The sequence below is a fragment of the Notamacropus eugenii genome, chromosome 3 (assembly GCF_028372415.1).
Source record: "Notamacropus eugenii isolate mMacEug1 chromosome 3, mMacEug1.pri_v2, whole genome shotgun sequence".
In the NCBI taxonomy this organism is placed as follows: domain Eukaryota; kingdom Metazoa; phylum Chordata; class Mammalia; order Diprotodontia; family Macropodidae; genus Notamacropus; species Notamacropus eugenii.
In genome coordinates this window covers 426626330-426647691 of record NC_092874.1, presented here as the reverse complement: position 1 = coordinate 426647691, position 21362 = coordinate 426626330, and the positions used below count along the sequence as shown (strand labels likewise).

The following is a 21362-nucleotide window of genomic DNA, read 5'->3' as shown; positions in this document are numbered from 1 at the left end:
GTGGTAGCCAGGCATGGGTATTTGGGAATCCAGTGAGTAGAACCCTAGGACTTCTGATTGACATGGCCCTTCCAGAAGAGTAGCATTGATGTGATTACATTTCCCTAAATAGGAGGTAGAAATTGGTGAGGAGGATGAGAGAGGGAGAGAAAAGGAACAGGACAAGAAAATATCCAGGGTGGAGAACTGGGCTGGGATATGAATAATAAATTATACTTATAATTATTTATTATAATTTCTAGCATTCATATAGCATCCAGGTAGATGTTTTTAAAATGTTACCGCATTTGAAGTATGATCTTATCTGATGCCAGCTAGATATAATGGATTATATGAGTTTGTATTCATTCACCAATTCATGGAGCATTTGCTCTCATATTACTCAGATAGATGGCTCAGTGGGTAGAGCACTGGGCCCATAGTTAAGAAAACTTGAATTCAAATCCCACCTCAGACACTTACTAGCTCTGTGATGCTAGTCATTTAACTTCTACCTCAATCTGTAAAATAGGGATAATAAAAGCAAACTTCACCCCTCCTAGGATTGTTGTGAAGTCAAATAAGATAATATTAATAAAGTACTCAGTGTGGCACTTAGTACAAAGTAGGCACTTAATAAACCCTTATTCCCTTCCTTTTATGAAGATAATTACAGATTATGCACAAACCATCTGTAAAGAAATTCCACAAAGGATTCAGTAAACCTCTCTGAAGTAAATTAATATAGATTTTAACACCTGAGAGGCCATGTGGTGCCATGGTTAAAGAGGTAATCCCAATTAGAAAAATGATGTTCCAGGCCTTGCTCTGATAGGGTTATGTGACCCCGGACAAATCACTTTAACCTGTCAGTGCCACTGGCTATGTATGAACTTCCTAAACCTCATCTCTTGCTCCGCAAACATAGACCTATAAGTCGATGTCTCTGTACGACTACAGGCTTCACATTTCAGAGATGGTGCAGCAGCATTTGGGGAAGAGGCTCCTCCTCAGGAGCTCACAGGTCCAATCAAACAAACAAACAAATGAACAAACAAACAATATTTTAATAGTCAGTGACTACAAGACAAATGTGGATATAAACAAAGACAACAAAAAATTCAGGAATAAGAAATGAGAGAGGCTTCTGAATTATACAGAAATGTAACACCTGTGCACCGTGGATATTTTCCTCAAGGAGAGAGTAGGGACGCACAAAACATGGCAAACAGCAAATAATATCATGAAGAGAAATAATGGACACGAAATGACTGGTTAACGATGTGGCAGTTATTCCCTAATGAACTATCTCTGCTCAGTTGGCCCATTGACTTCTTAGAGTCAAGATTAAATTCAATGCCAAAAGAAAGAAATAAAATTAGGAGCCATGGTACATAACTGAGGCAACTGCATCCTGACTTAATTAAGCTGTTGATGGGGGGGAGGGGGGGAAGCAAATTAGTAAACGAACAGGAACTGACATGGATGATTTCCATTTCCTAAGGAAATCTGACAATCAGTCACTAAAGGGAAGAGATCAGAAGAATGCAGGAACTGCCTCAGCCAGGAAGGGCTTACCTCTTTGCCAAGCAAAGAGAGGCAGCACTGGAGGACTTTGATTTAGAATATAAATGTGTTTGTAAAATCTAATGGGAGAGGATGATGAAAGATGATGGTCTGATGAGCAATAGTGCCTCTTAGAACACTGAAAGTTTTCAGAAAAGTTGGCAAGGTTTTCTGGCATCTAATCGAGAGGGCACTTTAAGATGAAATGAAAGGGAGGACCATGGATAAAAAATGGAAAAGGATATAATTATAAATTCTCTTCACCATCAATAACCATGGAATCATCCCTTCTGGCCTCTAACATAACAGTCCTAGATGTGCTGAATAAGGAAGAAGAAATGTCTCTGAAGAAGACAAAAAACAGGAAAAGCATTGGATCATGTCTGCATGAAGGTCTGTACAGCAGCCAACAGCTTGAGGGCATCGAGGGATGAATTCTCAAGGTACCTGAAGAAGAGGAGAAAACCAGAAAATCAAAGACTTGAAAAAAAGGTTTTAGACACTATTACCCCTACAACAAAAGGGAAACCAAGAAGCTATGAATCGATCTTTCTGCCTACTTTCCTATCCCTACTATGTCTTTATGAAAATGTCTACACACGAATTAAGGGTATCCTTGATTATCAAAGAACAGGCAGGTTTCACAAATGACATTTTACAGTAGACTACATCTTTATACTAACACAGTTGACTGAAAGGAATGCAGAATACAAGATTCCACTATGCTTACTGTTTGATGACCACAGAATAGCATTTGATTCGATAAAGGCCTTTAAAGCTCCCTTCCGACAAGGCATTTCCCATGCATATATCAAAGAAGAGTCTTTGAAAGATATAACAGAGGTAATATTGTTTGATGGCCCTCTGATTACTGCTATCAAGGGAGACACAAGAGAGGAATACATAAGGGTTTGCCAGTGATAATAGAGGACATTGGGAATGGGCAGGAATTGAGAAAGAGAAATGTGAGCTGGATTACCTTTGGGAAATTACACCATGCTTTTAATGGTACTAAGCTTCTCCCTAAAACAAGGGCCCAGATTTTTAATATCAGTATTCTTCTGGTAATTCTAAACAATGATGAGTAATGGAATATTATAGTCACCAAAGAATTAAAGTTGAAGACAATACCAAAGACAGTGAAGGATCTCTCTCATGGTGGGCATAAGTATTATCAATATATTGTCAATATTATTATCACTAAGTCACATACTATCAACAAATGATTGCCCAGGAAAGATGGTATAAAATGATATCATCAGAGATATATATGACCAGAAAAAGAAGTGGGCCTTTCTTGTTGAGAGATAGTGATACACATGCTCCATTGGTATCCATGAAATGACAAGAGAAAGGTACCACCTTGTTGGGGAAAATCCCTGTAGAGTTTCTGCCTTGTGGCAGAATATAAACAAATCTAGACGGAACGTAAAGGCCTATTGGATTGCTATCTTCATTCACCATTTGGAGAGTACATACTGAACTGATACATTAATGAAGGTTGGGAGATTAGGGGAAGGGCAGCTAGGTGGTGCAGTGGATAGAGCACTGAGCTTGGAATCAGGAAGACTCATATTCATGAGTTCAAATATGGCTTTAGACACTTACTAGCTGTGTGATCCTGGGCAAGTAACAGTCCTGTTTGCCTCAATTTCCTAATCTGTAAAATGAGCTAGAGAAGGAAATGGCAAGTCATCTCAGTATCTTTGCCAAGAAAACCCCAAATGGGGTCATAAAGTTGGACACAAATGAATGCTGTAGTTCTAACTTACCTAGATTTTAGAAAAGTATTTGACTACAGCTGTCCTGTAGAAAATATGGAGAACCATGGGCTAGGCAATAGTACATTTAGGTAGATTCTGAGCTGGTTGACTGTCCCAACCCAAAGAATAGTAATTAATGGATCAATGTCAGCTTGAGAAGAGGGCCCCAGGGATCTGTGCTTATACAGGTGCTCTTTGTCATTTTTATCTATAGCCTGGAAGACCACTTATCCAATTTACATATGACCCAGAGCTAGAAGGGACAGATAACCCAGATCACAGTCTCAGAAAAGATTGTGGTCGGCTAGAACATTGGGTCAAAATGTAATAAGAAGGAATTCAATAGGATTAACATAATAAAGTCTTAAGTTCTAAAAAACCACTCTATAACAAATAAGATATTAGTGATGGGGCTAAATGGTAAGTAGTTCATTTGAAAACGAAAAGGCTGAATAATATAATGGGAAGACCACAGACTTTTGATTCAGAAGACTGGAGTTCGAATACAGACTGTAGCAAGTTGTTTAACATTGTGGGGCCTTCTTATTTGTAAAATGGTGGTGGTGAACTAAATTACCAGTATGGTTTCTTCTAACTCTAAATATATGATCTGGGGGAGGGACGTTTGTGGGCAACAAATTCAACGGGAGTCTTCATCATGCTATAGGAACAGAAAAGGTTAATCTGCCCGTCTAGGGAGGTGTTGGCCTCACTGTACCTCAAACAATATTGTGTTAGGTTGTAGGCACCGTATTTTAGGAAGAAGCATTGATAAAGCCCAGAACATCCAGAGGAAAGCAACTAGGATCATGAAGAGCCTATGGGTCATGTCACATGAGGACAGGTGGAAGGAACTTGGGAGGTATAGCCTGGAGTGGAGAAGGCTTAGGAAGAAGGTGGTGGTTGTTTTCAAATATTTGAAAGCCTGAAGAGGGTTTGGGGCCAGTAAGCATAAGTAATGAGCAACAGAAATATGTGCGAGGAAGTATATTTCAGCTTGATGTAAGGAAAATATTCATAGAAATTAGCAGTAGCCCAAAGTGGAATGTGTTACCTTGGGAGGAAGTGTGATCCCCTCACTGAAAGTCTATAAGACAAAGATAGATGGCTGTCATATAGGTTGATCATACTGGGTTTGGACTAAATGACCTCTGAGGTCACTTCCAGTTCTGAAATTCTAGGATCAATTTCCTCAGAGCCAAGCTGTCTATACCTCTTGACTGTTGACAGAAGGTCACATCTGTGTGTCCAATGGTACATAGGTAGAAAGGAGTGGGAAATGTCCTTGGAAAATATTAGAAAATGATGTTCTTCCCCTCTCTTTAATGTGGTTCTAGAGGTGCAGAGACCCCAAAATATCAAGGTACAGGGTGAAGTCATCTGGAATGAATTCGTGGACTCAAGTAGTGTTTAAATCAAGTGGCAAAATGTTATTATAATGCTATAAGGAGAGGGCAAAGTTCTTAGGGAACCTGCAATCTAACAGTGGTGCTGCTAAAGTTTATATAGGATAAAATACAGTGAATTGTGTGCCATTAGTTAGTCTGGTCAGGGATTAGGGAGTGGTTAGGGAATGGTCAATTCTTAAAGAAATATTCACATTTTGTATCTGGCCATTGTCCTTCATTCTCAAAGAGGACTAAAATGACATCACTATGATAAAATCAAGTGTCAACGTGTCTGACTGTATTTAATCAGACCAATTGCTCTACCACAGGTTGGGCACAAATAGTCCGTGTGAACATTTGGGGTGGATACTCTAAATTTGCACATCCTGCGTTTCCTTTGAGCTGCTACAATTCTGCTTTGCTCATAGAGCACAGCACTTTCTCTGATGTGGGCACACCATGCTGAGCGGTCCTATGCTGGTGTCTCCCATGCCATACAACCAATTCCAAAGTTCTTGAGAGAGACCTTGTGAATGTCTTTGTGTCATTTCTTCTGACCACCGTGTGATTGCCTGTCCTGTGTCAGGTCTCCTTAAAATAGTCTTTTTGGCAAGTGTACATTTTGCATTTGAACAATATGGCCAACCCATCAGAGTTGAGCTCTCTGAAGCACAGTTTGAATGCTTGGCAGTTTAGTTTGAGAAAGGACCTCAGTGTTTGGTACCTTGTCCTGACAGGTGATCTTCAGAATCTTCCTAAGACAATTCAAAGGGAAACAATTCAGTTTCCTCACATGGCGCTGGAAGAGCGTTCATGTTTCACAGGCATACAACAATGAGCTCAGCACAATGGCTCTATAGACCTTCAGTTTAATAGTCAATCCAGTACCTCTTGTCTCCCATACTTTCCTTTAGAGCCTCCCAAATACTGAGCTAACTCTGGCAATGCATGCATCAACCTCATTATTAACATATACATCCTTGGAAAATACACTACCAAAATAAATGAACTTATCCACAATATTCAAAACTTCTCCATTTGCTGTAACCAATGGTTCCACATATGAATGGTGTGGTGGTGGCTGATGGAGCACCTGTGTTTTCCTAGTATTAATTGCTAGGTCAAAATTAGCACAGGCAGCAGAGAATTGGTCCATACTTTGTTGCATCTCAGCTTCAGAGGCTGCATTGAGTGCACAATCATCTGCAAACAGAAAATCATGCACCAACACTCCCTCCACTTTAGTCTTGGCTTGTAGCCTTTTCAAATTGAAGAACTTACCATCAGTATGGTAGTTGACCTTGATGTCATGTTCATCATCCTCATTGAAACCATTTGACAACATGGCTGAAAATATCATGCTAAAAAAGCATGAGAGCGAGCACACAGCCTTGTCTCATTTCATTGATGACTCGATTGTCCTGTGACAATCACAGCAGAGTCTCTCTCTCAGTCATTGCTGGCAAGATTCTTGCTAGAGTCCTCCTTAATAGGCTGATCCTTCACCTGGAAAATGACCATCTACCTGAGAGCCAGTGTGGCTTCAGAAAGGGTTGAGGAACAGTCGACATGGTGTTCGCTGCACGACAACTCCAGGAGAAACACCAGGAACAGAACAGAGGTCCATACACAACGTTTGTAGATCTGACCAAGGCCTTTGATACTGTTAGTGGGAAGGGCTTATGGAAAATTACGTCAAAATTTGGTTGCCCAAAGAAGTTCTTTAGCATTGTATTTCAGTTTCATGAAGGTATGTTTGCCTGGGTTCTGGAGAGTGAACAATGTTCTCGTGCCTTCCCCGTCACATTTTGGATCTAGTTGCAGGCATTTTACCCAGAATACACCAAGAGAAAATGGAGGGGGATTCTGAGGGGTGTGGTTTTTAGACCTGCAACTAAGGTCAGGACAGTACTGCCTGTTACCAGTCAATGACATGTTTGACAGAATTAAGGAATGGGAATGCATATGGTGATAGAAGGAGGCAGTATACAAATAGTTCAGTCCAAATATCTTAGGAGCCAGTACCAGATAATCCTGTTTATACCAGGTAAATTCTTACAGGATCAGCTTGTTATTGTACCAGAGAGGGAGAGATAACATGTTATCTTCACTGCGTCCCACTCATGAATAATTGCCAGAGATACGGCACAGATATTTGGCCTGAGGTGAAATAGGGTCTTAGGGCTAGAGTCTGAGCACAAGCACCCCTCAGCCATATCCCATATGAGCTAGAAATTCATCCTAACAGTTTTAGCATTCATAAAGGTGTCACCATAGTATATGAGAAAAGATGGCATTCTCTCTCACACCCTGCTGCTCACTATAGCCTCCCCACTTAAATATAGAACAATGGTTCTAGCTTGCCATAAAGTAAAGAGGGAGGATGAGAGGGGGTGGTTCACCTTCATCTTGATTTTTTAAGAGTAAGAGCATTAGCCCTTCAAGATACACTTAGAACACAAGTTTTGGGCTAAGCAAGACTCAAAAAAAGAATTCCATTCATTCTACTTTTTAATTAAGAGTCTTGCTAAAAGCAAATTAAGCCATAATATAGTTGAGTAGGGTCTGAAACATAAAGAAGAGGGGATATTGTCAAGATTACCATCAAGAGGACATTAGCAGTCATTTTTCAGTCATGTCCAACGCTTCATGACCCCATTTGGGGTTTTCTTGGCAAAGTGGTTTGCCATTTCCTTCTCCAGTTCATTTTACAGATGAGAAACTGAGGCAAACAGGGTGGAGGGGCTAGTAAGTGTCTAAAGCTAGATTTGAACTCTTGAATAGGAGTCTTCCTGATTTTCCAAGCCCAGTGCTCTATCCATTGTGCCATATAGCACCCACAGCAAGCATTATATTAAAATTTCAGTTACGACCTGATCAGAGACTGGGATTTCTCTCATCAAAAGATGTCTTACGAACATAACTTATTAATAAAGAATTTTTTTTTTAATTTAGCTGCTTACCTGATAGGATTACATGTTAAATTTACATTCATCAGATCGTTTGCTGTCATAGGGTGCACTTGCAGGCTACCCTGCCCAAGTAGAATGATGTTCTTCATTATCAATGTGTTTAGAATCCCGGACAGAAGTGACCTGCTGGCCTATTTTCCTCTAGGAGTAGATTCTCCAAAATGCCTGCCAACTAAAGAGAAAGGGAATATATTTAAAAGTTTAGGACTGTAACAATAAGGACTGTACACAGTAATTAAATCCACCTTCATAACAGAACAATGAAGATGACAAGCACATTATTATTCTGAAGAGCAAAAGAATAATCCCTATTCTTTGCCTGTATTGTATTGGGGGAAGTTTCTCTAATGGATTCTTAAAGGAGATATTCTGAGTCAGAATTCAGGATTTCAGTGCTTTCCTCTTTTCTGCCTGATGCACAAAGGTGACCCTTACTTCACCTCTGCTTGCTTTGGCACCTTGGTTTTTTAAATGGTTCAGATAACATTTACCCACAGCTGAAAGACTCACTGGTTTGGAGAATTAAGGGTCATCGAATCCAGCCCTCTCGCTTCATAGATGAGAAAGCCAAGGGCCAGAAAGGGTATTCAATTGTAAAGCTGGCATTTGAACCCAGGTTCTCTGACTCAGGATCTAATGAGGAGTCAGCTTTATCACTCTAAAAATTGCTCAAAATCAATAGTCATAATCAATAAATACTTATTAAGTGCCTACTATGTGTCAGACACTGCTGAGCAGCAATGAAGTCATTTCTGCACTTCCTCGATGGAGGACTGACTGCTAGCTTTAATTACTAGAAATAGATGTCTTCCTTATAGCTTTGTAAGCTGTTGTGCAGTTCACTTACCCCATGGTTGAGAATTCAACTCTTTGCTGTCACAGAACCCATGTTTTATCAAAGGTAAGCAAAGAACCGAACAGCTAAGTGACTGCAGAGAAAGGAACATACAGTGAAGGCTCGAAGGAGGAAAATTTTGGAATTTTCACCATTAGGGAATGAGATAGGGAGTCAGTGAGACTCAAGAAGGAATGAAGTCTCCTCCTTTCATTATCACTCTCTTTTCAACAAACCACATAGCCTCTCAGTAAATAAATGAAATATGAGTTGGATAATAATTTAATTTTTAAAAAAGGACCATGACTACACAGTGATGTCATCTGTGAACTCCTGTTGAAGCATGTACAAAAGAAAAGTGAGGCTAAGTGAAGAGAGAGGCAGCATTTGTCTAAGGATCTCAAAGTACTTTATAGACATGATCTTTCTTGACTCTCACGGTAGCCTTGTGAGGTAGGTGCTATTTTTATCCCCATTTTACAAATGAGGAAACTGAAACTGAGAAATACATAATACATATGTATTATATGTGTGTGTACATACACATACATATACATTATGTATACATATACATCTAAAAATAATTATAAAGCATAGAAAAGGTCCTATGAGAACAATGCGGGGAAGCGTAGAGTCCCGTAGATAATAAAGATAATGAAAAAGAGCTATGTTGGAGATAAAGGTCAATTCTTTGTTGACCCTAAATTCTTTCTTCACCTGGGAAGAAAGAATAGAGGTGAGTGCTCAAGCCTGGGATTAAGTCTGGAAGAACTATACGTATCTAGGTACCTTTGGAAGGTGATACTCACTCAGGGATGGTTGTTAGACTCCTTAATAACCATGAGTTCTTTCCCCACTGTGGAGTGCCTCAACTCCAGGATGGCCAGAGTCAGGGATTATATAGCTGCCAGGAGAACCTGTAAGAGAGTAAAACTTTTTTAGTCACCTAGGGGCTTAAGCAGGAATTCTTTTTATATTGTGTTTTCTGCACAATGCATTTGTTCTACATTCCTTGCCTTAGTAGTTTGGCACTTGCAAGGGAACTGAGGACATCTAGAGGAAGACCAGAAACAAGTTCAGTTCAGGTGATACCAGGAAATACCCCATGTTGGAACACAAATGATTATAATTTTATTCAAAATCTCCCAAGACTGAATTCCATCCAAGTAAACCCAGAGCTTCAATATGGGCTATGGGTAACATATGTGACATGGTCAATAGTCTTTAGAGGTTTTTAATAGACATAAATACATGAAAAGTTAAATAATACAAAAGATGCTATGAGGCAGCCACATCTGAATCTGTCAAATGAATGTTAAAAACCACTACTTTTGAGTTCATACTTTTTCTTTTATTTTAATCTTGTTTTTTTGAATAAACTAGACTAGGAGTAACAATAAAAATTTGTAGCATGAAACTGAGGCAACTCCAGTCCAGACTAATTTAAGCAAGTTGTTGATGCCAAAACATGGGAAGTAGACAAAAGAACAGACAATAACACAGATTATCACCCTTTTTCTATGGAAGTCTAACGGATATAAATTATCCACCAAAAGAGGGAAACTAAAGGACCTTGAAGAAATTGTCCTAGTCTGCAAACATCTGGCTCCCTCAGTAGACGAACATGGCAGCCAAGGGTAAAACCAGTTAAGCATATAAACTCATTTGTAAAATCTTGTTGAGGATGATGGTGAAAGATTGTGAACGGTAGCACTACATAAAATATGAAGAAGCAACAGAAAGAAAAAGTAAATTTAGGTGGAAAAAAAAAAACTTGGTCAAACCAAAGTCATTTTAAACAAAAGCATGTAAGAAATACACTGAAACGAAAAAAATGGAGCCACCAAATATGGATTCTAACAACACAGTGCTTAATAAGAAAGTCAAAATGGTAGGACAGAAAACCAAAATGAGGCAAGCAGATGCATTAAATAAAGTATACACAAAGGGGGTCAGTGCTACAGGTGATTAGTGTTGAGGTTATTGAGGGACTGATTGTCAAGATATCTAAGGAAAGAAAAAATATCAAAGGCTTAAGGTCCAAAAAAAAAAATCTGGGTCTTATAATTACCCTCAAAATAAAGTAACCTCAAAAATATCCATAGCTACTGACCCACAAACCCATCCCTATAAAATTCTTATGAAAATAATCCACATAAGCATCAAGACTGTACTCAGTAAACATAAATGTCCCAACACAATGAGGAGGAAGAGAATCATAGAGCACAGCAGAATCTGATTGTGTCAAGTCCAAGGTCAGCCTCTCTGAATGACCATCCACAGAAGAGATCCATGATCTCTTTGTGCAACAGTCCAATGCACCCAAGGTTCTGGCAACTGATTTTTCTAGTGACTGAGCCCCAGTTATATCTTCTTCTCTGACTCTTCCTCCTTCATCCTCTTGCTTCTGGGCATTTTGTTTTATGACTAGAGTCTCCTTTTCCATTAGTTAAAATGTTTCATAATAAAAAATATTGCTTTATGAATTACTGATCTGTCTGATTCCTTTCTGGAACTCTAAATCCCATAACTGCTGCTAGGAATGGGACATGTAGAATATAAGGTATTCTACTGTGCTGACTATTTGTTAGTGACTAAAAAGCAAAACAAAACAAAGAAACGAAAAGCTTTGATTTGGTAAAGCAAAATGCTACCTTATGAAGATTCTTTTCCAATGAAGTATCTTTGATACCTATTAAAAACATACAAGATTCCTTGAAAGATGCAATAACAAAGAAAAGTTGATTCAACAACCTTCTGATGACTAATATTAAGCAAGACAATGTATATTTGCCAAAGGTGCTCTCCGTCATCATGGAGGATGTCCAGCAAAAGTCTAAGTAGAAGAGAGTTTCCCTATATATGGTTAGATCCTACAGAGGAGAACACTACTAAAATACATTGCTTGCAGATACCATTATGCTGATCACATCAAACCTGAGAACATTTCTGAGCCCCTTAAATGAGATACATAGTCATTCAGAAGAGTTTGGTCTAACTATTCACACAGAAAAATTCAACTGGATGAAAATTGCCAATTATCCTAACTAGGCTATACAATTGGATTGACCACCCTTGGAACAAATCTAATAGCACATATTGGAAAGATGCTAGAAGAATTTTAATTAAATATTTCTTTCTCCAGTTGATAAAAGGATATAAACAGGCAGTTTTGAACTGAAGAAATACAGGCTAAATAGAAAAAATGCTCTAAATCATTATCCATGAGCTGGACTCAGAGTTGAACAGGAAGTGGGGAAGGGGAAAGTCTGGATTATCTTTGAGAAATTGTACAATACTCTGAATAATAAATGAATAAATAAGCAGAAAGACATTTGTTAAGCATTTATTATGTTATATAAAAACAAATGTGAGATGGTCCTTGCCTTCAAGGAGCTTATATTTGTGGTAATAAAAATTGTCCAGCCTACAATAAGAGAAACTGAGGCAGAACTCTGAGCCAATGGAACTTTATTAAAGGGTCCATGGTCCCTCCTAATGAAGTGAACTTCAGATCTTCCTCACTATCTGAGATGGCCCCTCCTTCCAGAGACCTATTTTTATAGGATTAGATACTCAAGCATTCAAGAATAGCTATACAAGATACAGAATAATTCCATTGGTTGACATATGACATATAGACTAAAGCAAGGAATATCTCCACTAACTAGGCGGTCATACGGTCCTCATAAGATGGGTGAAGCATAGGTCATCTCCACTGACCAGGTGGTCAAAAGATGGTCATAAGATGGATACCTGTTCATGCTGGACAAGAGAAAATGGTCCAGAAGTACAAAAATAACTTGAGTCAACTCTGCATCACTGGTCTTGGTCACCATGATAAGGAAAAACAAGGGTGGAGGGCCTCTAGCTAGCTTCCTATGTTTACACAAGTGATCTTACCATCTGCAGCTCACATCTCTGGGGTCAAATATATAAAACTGTTACATATACATATATGTATGTATGTATATATATGAATATATACATACAGACATATGCATGTATGTATATGTGTGTATATGTATGTATGTGTGTCTATATATTTGTATGTCTGTATATACATATATGCATATGTCTACATATGCATGTGTGTCTACATATACACATATGTATATGTATCTACATATATGTATAAAAATTACTACCCCTACCATATCAAACAATTAATACTGATTAGAGTTTGAGCTGGGATCCTCAAGGAATTGACTTTCTCGCATTCTAATAAGGGAAGAATACACATGGTGGTCAGGGAAGTCACAATCCTTTCTTAAAGGTAACAGTCGTTGTTTGTCCTTCATCTTCGAAAAGGACTTATGATATCATGGGTGATGTTTTGACTTGCGCGTGAGTTAGATTTAAATGAGGCAAAGCTGCACGAAGGCATCAGCCTCACTCTCTCTTCCTGAGTCATCCAAGTCCAGTGACAAGACAAGAGTCAAGATAATTGGCGATGGCCTGGGATGTAGTGGATGGTCTTGGTGTCTTTGATGTCTGACCAAGCTCTAATCACTCCATGTGGGGCCATCTCCAGGTTGTCCTGATTTATATCTTGCCACTGGACTCAGATGGCTCCAGAGGAGAAAGTGAGGCTGGTGACTGCACACCTCCTTCACTTAAATCCAATTCACTTGCAAGTCATGACATCACCTCCCTGATGTCCTGGTTTTCTTGGAGACTGAAGGACAAAAAATAAACACCCCTACTTCAGTGGCCTTCATGGCTGTTAGAATAAATTGTTTTCATCTGCCCACTCTGCAGGGAAAGTCTTCACATGCTTGGGATAGACATCCCCCTAATTCACCAACAGGTTTGAGACCTGTCAGTTACCCTCAACCTTCTTTAGTCTATTTGCTGAAAAAGGTTTACCGGGGTGTGGCTGCTGCTGTACAAGCTATAGCTTATCAGAGTCACAGGTAAGAGTCAGGTGAATCAGGCGGACATCAAAGGTGGATGAGAAGCCCTGAAAACGGCTCAGCAAGCCCTCACACCAGAGGTGCAGGTCCCCCTAAAGAGCCCATGCCTTTAAAGTTACAGTAATATTGGTTTAACTTTTGTACCCAAGCAAGAGGTAAGGGCAGGAAGAAAGTGAGGACAGGAGGAACAGAGAAAGTACATGATAGAAAGGAAGAAGGCAAGATGGCCAGAGTGAAGAACATGGGATAACTCCAAGTTTCTCTCACAATCAGAGGGGCATCTTTTTAGCTACAATAATCTGGAGACACTGTGTGGCTTCAAGTCATGGAATCTCATAATCTCTGAAAAATTCGAGAATTTAAGACCACCTTAAAAGTAATGGGGAGGTCAACTATATGATGTGAGCAGACTATAATACGTTATTGATCAATGAAGCAGAGGAAACTTCATAAAAAATATCCTCAGAGAAATGTATATCTCGAAAAGATGGTGAGTTTTTGTTCATTTGTTTAGATTAATAGCATCTTTATTTTTGAAAAACAAATCAAAATCATGTTCACATAAATACTGACATTACAAAGTACAGGGAGGAAAGGGAACCAGAAACCTTTACTGTCACACTAAACAAGACCAGAATGCTCTCTGTGCCTCGGACAGTCACTTAGGATAAACCACAAATAAAACCTCTTTCCGGTTGAGATATAAAGGGCAAGTAAAACAGAGGGGAACTAGGTCCTTAAAATAGCTAGGAATTTTGGCAAGTCTCCTCGGTCACCATAGATATTGCTGTACTTTTAATAAAAATATATATGCTTCTCTTTAAAGCATATTTAGAAAATTCTATAGGTGGTAATGAAAGCAAAGGGTAGCCACCAGACAGCTTGAATCTCCCTTTGGTACCCACATAATATCAAGGGATCTATACATAGGAAGGCCCCTGGATCTCCTAAGAAGAATTTATGAAAGGATAGGAACGAAAGTCACCCAGTATAGCCAAGCTATCTCTTCTTTAGCCGCCTCTATTTAGATTTGACCAGGAAGTACCATATAGGGGAGACAAGTACACATAATTTTTCCCTAGAAATCATCTTGCCAGTAAGCACTTGGCAGGAAAGGAAAAAACCAAACCAGGAATCACTTAAGAATGTGATATGAATCTCCCTGAGAGTGTTCTGCTTAATGTGGGGTTTCTGCCTTTGGTCCTTGGCCATTTCGCCGATCAATATGTCATCTTCTGCAGGTGGAATCGGTTGCTTGGGTCGAGACAAAGGTCAAGTTCGAAAATGCCTTGATGCTGTGGAGATCTACAACCCAGATGGGGATTTTTGGAGGGAGGGGCCCACAATGCCAACTCCCCTGCTCTCCCTTCGAACCAATTCTACCAGTGCAGGAACAGTGGATGGAAAGCTGTATGTCTGCGGGGGTTTTCACGGAGCAGGTATTGATTAAAATGGAAAATGTTTCATGCTGTCACAATCCGGCTTTTGCATTCCAAATTCATGTGGAGTGGTGGTTTAAGTACTTTTTGGATATTGACATCTGGTCAAAATTCAGACCGTGAAAATGTTCTCACAGAGCTACCATGGGGCAGCCTTCAGGGTTGGCCAGTCATAGGAGCAGAATCCCAATGAAATCAGTGATGGTAAGGTCCTGCACAAGAACTATTTTGTTATTTGTCTTCTGGGTTGCCTTCTTTTACATTGAAACCCCTGGGGACTTTGGGTAGCCTTTAAGAACCTTGTTGAATCTTCCAGTCCAGGGAAACAAGGCTGGCTCCATGACCTAATCTATCAGAAAGAAAGGGAGCAAACTAAAAAGCATCACGGAAGCCAGACACTGGTAATATGGATTAAAGAGGAGCTGGAGACCAAGCTCTTTCTTACCTTTATCCTGACTTGGGCTGAATTTCAGAACTGTAGGGTAAAAAGGGAGGCTGAGTCAGTCAACAGGCCTTTATTAAGTTCTTACTATGTGTGAAGCACTATGCTAAGTAGCTGCTGAGGAAATAAAGGAAGGTAAAAAACAGTCCTTCCCTCAAGGAACTCAAATTCTTACAGGGAACACAATATGCCAACAATAATGAACGCACAAGGTATATAAATGGAAGGATATCTCAGAAAGAAGGTACTTTTCATTACAGGGTATTGGGAAAGGCTTCTTGCCTAAAGATTTAAACTGAGTCTTGAAGGAAGTTAGGGAAGCCAGGAGGTAAAGATAAAAGAGGAGAGAGTTCCAGGCATAGGAAATGGCCAAGGGAGTGTTGAGTCCAAGGAATAGGGATAAAGGCTATTGTCACTGGATCAGAGAGTGTGCATGGAAGGGAGTAAGATACAAGAAGTCTGGAAAGCAGACCCTCTTTAACTCAGATGTTGGGAAATCTGAACACTCCGATGGATTCCTGTTGTGCTACAAAAACAGAGCTTTTGTTCTCCCAAGCTGTAGTATAGAAATAGAATTCAGAGCACGAGGCACACATTGTTTTTAACTCAGTTCTCCTCAGGCAAGTAGAATCATCCCTTTAAAATTATTATTTTAATCCTCATTCCCCTCACCACTTATAATAAATTACTTAAAATTCATTTTTAAATGCTGTCTAATGCACTTATATGTTCTTTAATCTAATTTCTTTAATGTCTTATTTTTAGCATTGCCAAATGTGATGAAAAAGCACAAATTTGGATGAACCATCATTGTATTTGCAAGATGGGTCTAGTTTCTCGGTGTAACACTCAGATTTTAAAATAGGCAAAATCTAGTAAGCAAAAAGCCCCAGAGATGGATTGGTTGCTTCAGTAAATGAGGTCGCTAAATTAAGGATGACTAATTTCAATTCTAACCTCACTAAGAGGGGCACTATGCTAACATATCTATGAGAAACATGCCTCAGGAACACTTACATTGTGGCAGAGAGCCAGATAAGAGATCTCCGTGATTGGGACAAGGCAGGGCCTTTTTGTATGCTCATGTTCATGTTAATGAATTCTAACCAAATATAATTGTAAGTGGAAAGTTTTCTAGTTGTTCTTCTGAGAACTTTCTGAAGAACTGAACAACTTTCTTACAAGACCTGATAAAAACATTGCATGACAGCTATGTGTATTGGCTATTGGTCTGTCCACTGAAAGAAAACAAGGTTCCTAGGCCCATGGCAAAGCAGCATACAGGTCCTGAAGGTCCAATGGGAAGGAAGGAAGGAAGGAAGGAAGGAAGGAAGGAAGGAAGGAAGGAAGGAAGGAAGGAAGGAAGGAAGGAAGGAAGGAAGGAAGAGAGAGACAAAGGGAAAGAAAGAAAGAAAGAAAGAAAGAAAGAAAGAAAGAAAGAAAGAAAGAAAGAAAGAAAGAAAGAAAGAAAGAAAGAAAGAAAGAAGGAAGGAAAGAAGGAAAGAAAAAAGAAAGAAAGAAGGAAAGAAAAAAGAAAGAAGAAAAGAAGGAAAGAAAAAAGAAAGAAGAAAAGAAGGAAAGGAAGGAAGGAAAGGAAAAAGAAAGAGGAAGGAAGGGAGGGAGGGAAAGGAAAGAAAGAAGAGAAAAAAGAGAGAGGTAGGGAGAGAGACTGAGAGAGGAAGAAAGAGAAAGAAGGAAGGAAAGAAGGAAGCAAGCAAGCTGGGCTTTTCATCAGTAACTGAGAGTGTTGCTTTACCCTGAGGAGGATATTTACAGCATTTTCTCTTTACTGCTGCATAAAGTTTCTCTCTCTAAAGACTCTAGATAGAGGAGCTACACATCTGTAGCTTCTAAAGTCTTCTTTTCTCCACTCCCTGGAGTGTCCTCCATCTATGTACCCCTCCCCTAAAGACTCTCTGGTACCATACATATCTCTCTTCCAATAAGCTCTGCAACCAATCACATCCCTTACAAAGATATTAAGCATCCTACTTAGCTTTTTCTCCATCAGTCTGAAGTTCATCTCCTTCTAAAGGTTGTTTCAATGTAAAGTGATCCAGGCTTGTTTGAAAGACTGGTTTCATATTAAAAAAATAAACACAAAGAAATCAGGGGATCAGAAAAGGCCAGGTGTAAGAACTGGTACTTGGGATAAACTTTGAGGGGAAAGTAATCAAGTGTGGGGGATGAATTGAACAAGAGGTGAATATGAACTGTCATGATTGGGGAACAGGAATTAGGACAGTGTGTCTGAAATGTATCATGGATAAGGAGATATTATATAAAATAAGTCTGGAGAAATAAGCCGGATCCAGATTCTGAAGGTAATTAAGTACCAATAAAGGAGTTTCTATTTAATCCTAGAGGCAGCAGAGAGCCATTGAAGCTACTTGAGCAAGGGTAGACCCTAAGGTCAGATCTATACTTTAGAAATATCAATTTCACAGCCATATGGAGACCTTTTCTCTATTAATTATTTGCTTTTTATCCTACATATAGCCTGCTTTGTATATATTTGTTTGCATGTTGTCTCCTCCAGTAGACTGTAAGGTCCTTGAAGGCAAGGACGGTCTTTTGTCTTTTTCAGTTTCCCCTAGTCCTTAGCATAGTTCCTGGCACATAAATTTTTGATTGAATGACTTATTGAGGATGGATTTAAAAAGGAAGAGATTGGAGGCAAGGAGGCCGATTAATAGATTATTATAGTCATCCAGGTAAAAAGTGTCAAGAGTCTGAACTTGGAATTGGGTGGGTTCAAGAAATGTTGTGGAAGCAAAATCATTGACTTCATCCTAATCTATCACCTTGGGGATATATCAGAGTCTTGTTTCTATACAGGTAGGTCAATTTTTTCATGATTTTTCAGTAACTCTTGGCTAATATTGTAACATTTTAAAAGGTTGGAGAGACATAGTTTCTGGGTAATTTAATCATTTTATTAATAAGGTCAACAAGTTATTAATAAAAGAATGATCATTTGGTCTGTCTCAGACCATAAACAATCATGGGGATGGGCTCACAGTTTTTATATCCTTAGGTGTTCAATGAAGGACTAAGAGAGACACCAAATTGTTGTTGTGTTTGTCCATCATCAAAGAAGACCATGACATCAGGGAGATGATGACATGATTTAGAGATGACTTTGATTTAAGTGAGGGAGGGCTGTGCAAGGTCACCAACCTCACTTTCTCCTCCAGAGCCATCTGGGTCCAGTGGCCAGATATTAATTAGGACAAGTGGAGGTGTCCCAGGATACAATGGGATACCCTGGCCCTTTTAGGCTAAGGTCTTTGCAGGTTCTCACTTTGAGTGAAGGATCTATTGCTGCCTAGTCTATGGGCTCCAGCACAGGCTGAATGTAATAACTAAATAGTAACTGCTTCTCTTACTCAGGAACTCTGAGGGTCTTCCCCTCCCAGTTTTATTTTTTTTTTTTATTAAAGGGGCCATCCCTTGAGTAACTTAAAGAAGCCTGTTCATTGTGAAGAATTCAAAGTGAGAATGTGATAAGACCTTAGCCTGAAAGGGCCAGGGTCTCACTGGCATCCTGGGCCATCTCCAGCCATCCTGATGAATCTGTCCACTGGACCCAGATGGCTCAGGAGAAGAAAGTGAGGTTGGTGACCTTGCACAACCCTCCCTCCCTCAAATCAAAGTCACCTGCAAGTCATGTCATCACCTTAATGTCATGATCCTCTTTTGAGAATGAAGGATAAACACAATCTGTGAGTAGTCTGAGCTGTCTGAATGGGGACCCAGCCAATTGGGTAACTCAGCTCCTCCTCTCCCTCTCCTCTCAAAAGGAAGGTAAATTTAGATGGCTGAAAGCTGCCTAGTTAACTTGGGGTTTACTGGCTAGATTTCTTTCTCAAAGACCAAACCTTCAACCCATTTCACTCTGGGCATCAAGTAGAAAATCTCTCTATATCCAGACCACCCCAGCCTTGGACTATCAGGACAGAAGGATCTGTCTCCACCCAAGTTTGAGTAGAACACAATGGGCTTTCCCACCTTAGATTAAATTCCATGTAAGGTTGGGTGGGGTCTGACCAAGAAGAGGAGAGTTAATGCAATCTCATTATCAGTAATGTCCTTCAAGAAACTGACCTTTATAAAATGAGGAATTTAGAAGAAGGGGAGAGATCTGAATCTCCCCAAAATATTGGTTATTAATAATTCTTTCTCTCATTATTATTCATGTCTAATAACAGAAAACTCTCTTCCCTGAAGTCTGTCCATAAGAGTGTTTGATCCTGGTGGAATCTGACCTCTTCTTTGGGGGTTTGATAAATCATAGTGTCCAAATCATTATAAATACTATGAGGTGTTCCCCTACTTGCTTTAGGCTGTGGGAATTGCTTAGTTCCGTACAAATGTATCTCATTTACAACGGCTTTAAAATAAGGTAAGCCAATAAAACTTCCTCCATCCATTTATTCAGCAAATACTGATCAAGTATCTACTCTATGCATCATCCAATGATTTTCTATTTTTAAATATATCTTTATGTTTAACATCTCATAAAATCATAGATTTGGAGCTGAAAGGGGGCCTTAAACATTCATCCAACCTGTTTATTTTACTTTGAGAAACTGAGGTTGAGTGTCTTACGCAAGACCAGAAAAGTAGTCATTTGCAGAGTTGCTTTCAAACCCAGGTCCTCTATCCTCGCCTACCACTCTTTCTGCCATGTTACATTGTCCCTACTTAAATATGTTGATGAATTGACTGAGTGCTTTAGAAGTTCCAGGTATTCCTTTATTTTATACAATTTCAAGGAAAAGGCCTGACTAGTTACATTAACAGGTGCCATAGCCGAGCTCTCCATTAAGCAAACCAAAGTGGATCTTTTGAAAATAATGAGACAAATAGATAAATGAAGTAATGCCTAGGGGGGATTTCAAATTAAGGGATTTCAAAGTTGAGTTATTGGGGCAGTGACAGAGCTGTGACTAGAACATTCTGAAAATCAGTAACTTTAATAGGCTTTGCGTGCAGTAAACTGAGCAGGAACTTTCTGTTCTGCTTCAAGGTAGAAAGTTTTCCATGGTCCTTTAGGAGAGCCAATGTCTAGCTAATCCATCATCCTTTGCAGTAATGTCAACTCTCTAGAAGCATAATAAGACAGACCTAGACTCCTGATTTCTAAAGTACTTAATCAATTTATAAGCCAGACTGAGTAGAAAAGCAAACATGACAGGAATTTACAATTGATAACATGAAATAATGTATCTCCTTCTAAAAATGTTTTTACACATTAGTAGTTGACTTCTGGTAGAAGTATAAGAGTCTTGATTTGCTAACTGAGTTTCCAGTTGGGCAAGTACAGAGACTAGGTGGCTCAGTGGATAGAATACTAGGCATGAAATCAAGAAGATATCTTCCTGAGTTCAAATCTGACCTCAGACACTTACTAGCTAGGTGACCCTGGGCTAGTCATTTAACTCTGTTTGCCTCAGTTCCTCATCAATAAAATGATCTGGAGAAGGAAATGGCAAACCATTCTAGTATCTCTGCCAAAGAAAACCCCAAATGAGGTCACTAAGAGTTGGACACACACCTGAAACAACTGAACAAAAGTACAGAGACATTCACTTTGCACATGCTCCTAACTTTACTGGACAGACAGTGGAGAATAAAGGGGCAAACAGAAATAAGCATTTATCAAGCACCTACTATGTGCCAGGCATTACGTTAAACATCTTACAAATATTATCTCATTTGATTAATGCAGACAATACTATCATTTTCAGTTAAGAGTTTAATTCCATTGAATTCAACATACAAGCACTTATTAAATACTGACCATGTACAAGACACTAGGGATATAAAGACAAGAAAATGAAACTAAGCTCTCTGATTCTTGTTCCTCTTTGGGGGACTAGTAATATTATATTCCTATTCTTTATTTGCCATTTTTATTTATCATCTTATTATAAAAATGCCAATTATGCTATTTATTTCATTAGCAGTCACATTATTCAATGTTGTGTATCATCAACAACTGATAATTGGTCATCTCCCCTGAGGAGTGTTGTTAGGATTCCTCAATGTTTCCCTGT

The 21362-nt window shown here is 39.2% G+C and overlaps 1 protein-coding gene and 1 long non-coding RNA gene across 7 annotated transcripts in view; one reads left to right on the top strand and one right to left on the bottom strand.

Moving 5' to 3' along the window:
- The window catches only part of KBTBD12 (kelch repeat and BTB domain containing 12), a 78270-nt gene that overhangs the window by 50064 nt on the left and 6844 nt on the right, over window positions 1–21362 (top strand). For 2 of the 3 annotated variants that reach the window (XM_072598322.1, XM_072598324.1), the window contains exon 5: window positions 14661–14858. The exons of the other annotated variant lie outside the window; for it this stretch is intronic. In XM_072598322.1, coding sequence (XP_072454423.1) covers window positions 14661–14858 — 198 coding nt within the window. The remainder of the gene's footprint in view (window positions 1–14660; window positions 14859–21362) is intronic. 3 annotated transcript variants of the gene reach the window in all.
- Window positions 1027–21362, bottom strand: part of LOC140497408 (uncharacterized) — a 36621-nt gene continuing 16285 nt past the window's right edge. The window contains exons 2-5 of one of the 4 annotated variants that reach the window (XR_011964670.1): window positions 9313–9420; window positions 8516–8597; window positions 7660–7840; window positions 1027–1992 (exon numbers count right to left, since the gene is read on the bottom strand). This is a non-coding gene — a long non-coding RNA (uncharacterized lncRNA). Of the gene's footprint in view, window positions 1993–5977; window positions 6044–7659; window positions 7841–8515; window positions 9421–21362 lie in introns of all 4 variants that reach the window. The other 3 variants (XR_011964671.1, XR_011964669.1, XR_011964668.1) reach the window with 3 other exon arrangements.